Here is a 5,764-nt window from a genome sequence, read left to right on the forward strand (position 1 = left end):
TAACACAACAATGCTAAAATATTACCGTAAAAAGCAGTAAAAATGTTGTTCCAAACAAAGCCTTACAAATATTTGTAAATGACAAAGGATTAAACTTTTAAATAACATTGGACATTATATTTTTAGATATGTTAATTTATTTTAGAAGCATACGATAATTATATAAAAAGGTAAAAATAAAATAAAACAAAATATATTTGGAAGATTCGCATAGCAAAGAAGTCCCCATTCTAACTACTCGAGACACAATCAAATAAAATCATAAAATACTCACTCCAGCTTGCAAATTTTGGACCTTATATGAGATACATATATTACCCATGCATTGTGTGAAAATAAAATATTGTATTTATAATTATAATTCTTATATATATTTATAACAAATAATAATGAATTAAAACATCAAAATATTTCTAAGATCGTGAAATAATCCTTAGTATTTAAATTATTTCATAAATAGCCTCAAAACATTATATAAAGTATTGAAAAATATTGGCTTAGAATATTCTTTTTTTTTTTTTTTTGGCAAGAACTTCGAAATTATTAAATTTGTTTTGAGATTATGTATATTATGATTATCTATAAATAAATTCAATAATTTAAATATTCGGACTAAAATTTTTTCCTAAAATATTATTATCTTTTGATGGCATTGGATGAATGATATTTTGCTCGCCTATATTGAGAAGGAAATATTAGATTGTATTGATAATGATGTAATTGTTAATCTTTTTCATTCAAAATATGAATAGCAAACGCTATAAGTTGTAAGTGTTTTCCATCTTATATTTAGTATTCAATATTTTTTAAAAAAATTTTAAAACTGCCTATGCCGGTCCCGAGTCCGCATGAGTCTATGCCGGTTCCAAATCCGGATGAAAAAAGTTGAGGGAATTTTTTTTTTAATTTGTGCCCCTCTAAAAAATGTTTTTGATGGAATGTTATCTCATTATGTCTTGAATAAATATTTCTTTCCATTTTTTCCCATTTGTGCTCGTCTATAAATAGAAACAATTTCCAGTGGTAGCCATTGTTCTCATCTTCAAAAAGAATGGCGAAGATAACACGAGCAACGCCATTGCTTATCTTAGCAGTGCTATCCTCCCTTCTCCTCTGTTCAGCCTGCCCAACCTGCCCTTATCCGGTTCCTTCAACTCCACCACCAAAACATCATCCCCCGCCGCCGCCGCCGCCGATCCATCCTCCCCCTCCTCCACCAAAGCCCTCACCGCCGCCGCCACAGCAAACCCCCTGCCCGCCGCCACCGAAGCCAACCCCATCACCACCGAAGCCAAGCCCGCCGCCGCAGTCCACGTGTCCCATCGACGTGCTGAAGCTGGACGCATGTGTGGACGTGCTTAGCGGGCTTATCCACATAGGCATCGGGCCGTCTGCCGGCGAAGCTTGCTGCCCGGTGGTGAAAGGGCTGGCCGGGCTGGACGCGGCTCTGTGCCTTTGTACGGCCATAAAGCTCAACCTTTTGAGCATCAGCTTACTAATCCCACTGGCTCTCGAGGTTCTCGTTGACAACTGCGGCAAGTATGTGCCGGCTGATTTCCAGTGCCCGGCTTAATTAAACCCGACCGATCGGCCCGGCCCGGCCGCTGCTGCTAATTTGAACCGTTTGTGCTTAGTGAGTAGTGAGTAGTGACTAGTCACCAATGAGTGACTTTTAAGAGAGAGGTAATTAGTCCATAAGATATGGATGGAAATGAATTTGCTTCTGCTTTAAATTGTTGCTTGGAGTGTAATAATAAAATGTAATAAATCGTGCATCATAAATGTGTGATTTCTAAGATTTTGAGCTCATTTTCTTCGAGGGTGAAACTGTGTAGTACTGAGCAGTTGCTCCTCTAAATAAAAAATTCTTAGTATAGTAAAGATCATATGTAATCTACCCCCTATGAAATTTATTTTTTGCCCACATCCGACCTTTTTTTTTACTTAATTTGTTCCTTCAAAAATCAAAAAGCCCCTTGAACTCCCGCTATTTTCATCCAATTATGTTGAATTTTTCTAACACTAACAAACAAGTTTGTAAAAAGCAATTATGTGATAAATAAATTATTTTTGCATCCTTATATATAATTTTATTTAATTTTATAAGTTTATCGCTTTCCCTCCTAAGAACTAAATTAAGCTAGTTCTGCACCTGATTATCTCCAAATTAATCTAAAATAACATTAACAAATAAGTCTATGAAAAATGATTATGTGCAAATTAAATTATTTTTGCACCCTTATACATATTTTTATTTTTTTAATAAGTTTGTCACTTTCCCCCCTGAGAACTAAGGCTGGTTCAGCCCTTGATTATCTCTAAAAATTAATCTAAAATAAAAATAATGTGTGAAAAATGAGGGTGGGGGGATTTTAAATGATTTTTTGAAGGATATGTTTTGACAGTACGATTCTTGCAAGTGATAATCAAGTTACTATCATAATTTTTTTTTTCTAGTTTTACAAGCAAATTTAAGTTACTATCATAATTTGTTAGGTGGGTGTATATATTTAAGGGTTATTTGGTTTGCTGAAAAAGACATGATATTTTAAATGTTTGAAATTGCTTGCATTAGAGTAAAAAGAACGAAAAAGATTTTTATTATTTTTCTAATTTCAAAGTAAAATAACTGTAATGTAAACTCAAATGATGATGGTGGTCGACGATACATGTAATTAATAAATTTAAGATAATTAAAAATAACAAATTATATAAGATGGAAAAGGCGAAAATGAAAATTAAGAGTGTATTGCTATTGCATATTTTTAAAATCTGAAATAATTAATGATTTTTTCAAGAAACATTGAATTCATTTTTTTTCTAAATAACTGATGAATAGAATATTAAATGAATTAATCAAAATCATTTTAAAATAACAAATTAACTAAATTACATACAAGGCACCTATAATTAATTATTTATATAACTAACATTCATATCATTTTTTTTTAATATTTGAATATGTTTATTTGTGCATATCATCATCAAATAGTTAAGAGATTTGGCAATATATATATATATATATTATGAATTTTAAAATAAGAAACAAATAAAGAAATAAAATATCAGAAATTAATTTAATGTGAAAAAAATTGAAATCAAGAAAAAACTATGGAGCCGCACCGCATAAAAAATTTAATTGGAAGAAATTATACAAATCACTTTATCTTTCACTCTATCATTTTTTCACTTCACTTCCTCACAAAGATCATCAAAACTAACAAATAGAAACACTTCTACAATATGAAAGGATACAATATACAAACCTTCAAGTGAAACATTAAAAAAGAGAAAGAAAATTGTCCAACCCAACTAGCTGCATCACGATGCTTGGATTTAGAGTGCCGCGGCACTTTAGACTCTCTCCAACCCAACTTATCACACCGTAGCGTTGGCTCTGGAGCACCGCAATGCTCCACTCTTTGTCTCTAAGTCAAGACTATAAAACCATCACGCTGCATCCTACGACACAGTGCACAAGTGTATATTGCTGCAACTCTTTAATATACAATATCGTGATGTTGTACATCTTGAGTGTAAAACAGGGAAGAACTAAAACAGGAAGAAGAGAAAATGAAAAAGTTAAAAGACTTCTCAGTATTTCAAAAAGGCACAACAGATATATATAGCTGGAAATAAAAGGCTAAGGGAAAATAACGTCTAAGTGACGTGGCATTAGTTATACAAGAAAGTACACTTCTTGTATAGCTTATAGGCCCCCGCAAACGAATGACTGTGGAGCAGTATTTAGTTTGTTACAAAGAAATTTAAATCTTCGTATAGGAAGTGGCTTCGTGAACACATCTGCTATTTGATCATTAGTACATATGTGGTGAACTGAGATAACTGATTTGAGCGGATGCAGTCTCTTATGAAATGGCAGTCCACATCGATATGTTTCGTTCTGGCGTGATATACCGGATTGTTGGCGAGAGCAATGACGGATGTATTATCACAGTAAATGGTTGTAGGTGTAGTCTGTGGAAGATGGAAGTCCGCAAGAAGTCGCCGAAGCCAAATAACTTCCGAAGCTCCGGATGCCAACGCTCGGTATTCTGTTTCAGTAGATGAGCGTGCGACTGTTGATTGCTTTTTAGCTTGCCAGGAGATAAGAGATTTACCTAGAAAGTTACAATAACCGGAAATGGATTTTCGGTCATGGGTATTGTTGACCCAGTCAGCACAACGTAGCCATGTAGAGTTAAGTTATCTCGGTATAATGGAATGCCTGTAGAAGTGGATCCTTGGATGTACCGAAGTAGCCTTTTAAGGTCATCAAAGTTGCTGTTGAGGGGGGCGTGCATATGTTGGCTCAATTTGTGCATGGCGAACTGGATGTCTGGATGGGTTAGGGTGAGGTATTGGAGCGAGCCAATGAGTTGACGGTAGAGATGTGGGTTGGGGAAGTCTGTGCTGGGGCTGGGTGAGGTTCCGAGTTTGCAGGAAATGGGAGTAGCCACCGGTTTAGAATTCTGCATGCCGGCTCTTTCCAATATTCTTTTGGCATATTGCTGTTGGTGAAGAAGCACGTTGTAGGAGGTGTTGGTAGTTTGAATGCCAAGAAAATTGGCTAGAGGTCCCAAGTTCCGCATTTGGAACCGATAGTGCAAACTTGTTAGAAGGAGTGTGATCTCCGATTTCGAGTTGCCGGTGAGTAGAATATCGTCGACGTAGATAAGGATATAGAGTTTGTTGGAGCCCGATTTGTAAATGAAAAGAGACGGGTCAACGTTGCTAATTTGAAAACCGAAAGATTGAAGATGATGAGAAAGAGTAGTGTACCATTCTTGTGGGGATTGTTTGAGTCCGTATAGAGCCTTGTTGAGTTTACACACGAACGTTGGATGGATGACGTCTTGAAATCCGGGCGGTTGTTTAATGTAGACAGTTTCGGATAGCTGGCCGTGCAAGAAAGCATTGGAGACGTCGAGCTGGTGAATGTCCCATTTGAAGTGAAGAGCAATGAGGATAAAAACGCAGACAGTGGGAATTTTGGCGACAGGACTAAAGGTCTCCATGTAATCAATGCCGTATTCTTGATTAAAGCCCTTAGCAACGAGCAGAGCTTTGTACCGTGAAATGGTGCCATCATATTTAAGTTTCGTTCTATAAGTCCATTTGCATCCGAGTACATTTTGAGTCGGATGGGAAGGCATGAGATCCCAAATTCCTTGTGTTTGTAAGGCTTGAAATTCTTGAGACATGGCGGCACGCCAGTGCTCGCTTTTGCTAGCTTGATTGTATGTCGTGGGTTTCGCGTCATGGAGAATGTGAGATAGATTAAAAAATTTCTTCGGTTTTAAGTTTCCTGTCTTTGATCTGGTGACCATGTGATGAGTATTAGGTTGGGATGTGGGAAGTGTACTGCAGGCATTTGGAATAGGTGACGGTGGGATGATGTTTTGGCTGTTGGAGGTAGCGGGTAAGGGAGTAGTCAGTGTGTGTAAAGTTTGGGTAGTGAGCTGGGTCGGATGTGTGTTTTGAGCGGGATCATGAGTGTGATTACTTATGGCAAGAGGCTGTTAGTGGGAACGAGAAGCAGCGGGGGTATGGTTTGAGGTGAGCTGTTGTTTGTTGGGTGTTGGGTTGTGAGTGTTTTGAAAGGAAAGATTTGCTCGTTAAAAACCACGTGGCGAGATGTGTAGACCTTGTTGTTATTGAAATCAGGATAGTGATAGCCTTTCTGAAGAGGGGCATAGCTGATGAAAACGCATGGATGAGAAAGCGGAGAGAGTTTGTCGCAGGAATATGGTTTGAGCCAATG

The 5,764-nt window shown here is 36.9% G+C and overlaps 1 protein-coding gene across 1 annotated transcript; it reads left to right on the top strand.

The window, feature by feature from the left end:
• The first annotated feature begins 1,011 nt into the window (after nt 1-1,011).
• LOC110112234 (36.4 kDa proline-rich protein) lies at nt 1,012-1,809 on the top strand. Its single transcript, XM_020844387.2, has one exon. The coding sequence runs from the start codon at nt 1,052-1,054 to the stop codon at nt 1,571-1,573; it is 522 nt and encodes a 173-aa protein (XP_020700046.2). The 5' UTR covers nt 1,012-1,051; the 3' UTR covers nt 1,574-1,809.
• Nucleotides 1,810-5,764: the final 3,955 nt, after the last annotated feature.

The sequence above is a fragment of the Dendrobium catenatum genome, unplaced genomic scaffold (genome assembly GCF_001605985.2).
Source record: "Dendrobium catenatum unplaced genomic scaffold, ASM160598v2 fragScaff_scaffold_1373, whole genome shotgun sequence".
Classification (NCBI taxonomy): Eukaryota; Viridiplantae; Streptophyta; class Magnoliopsida; order Asparagales; family Orchidaceae; genus Dendrobium; species Dendrobium catenatum.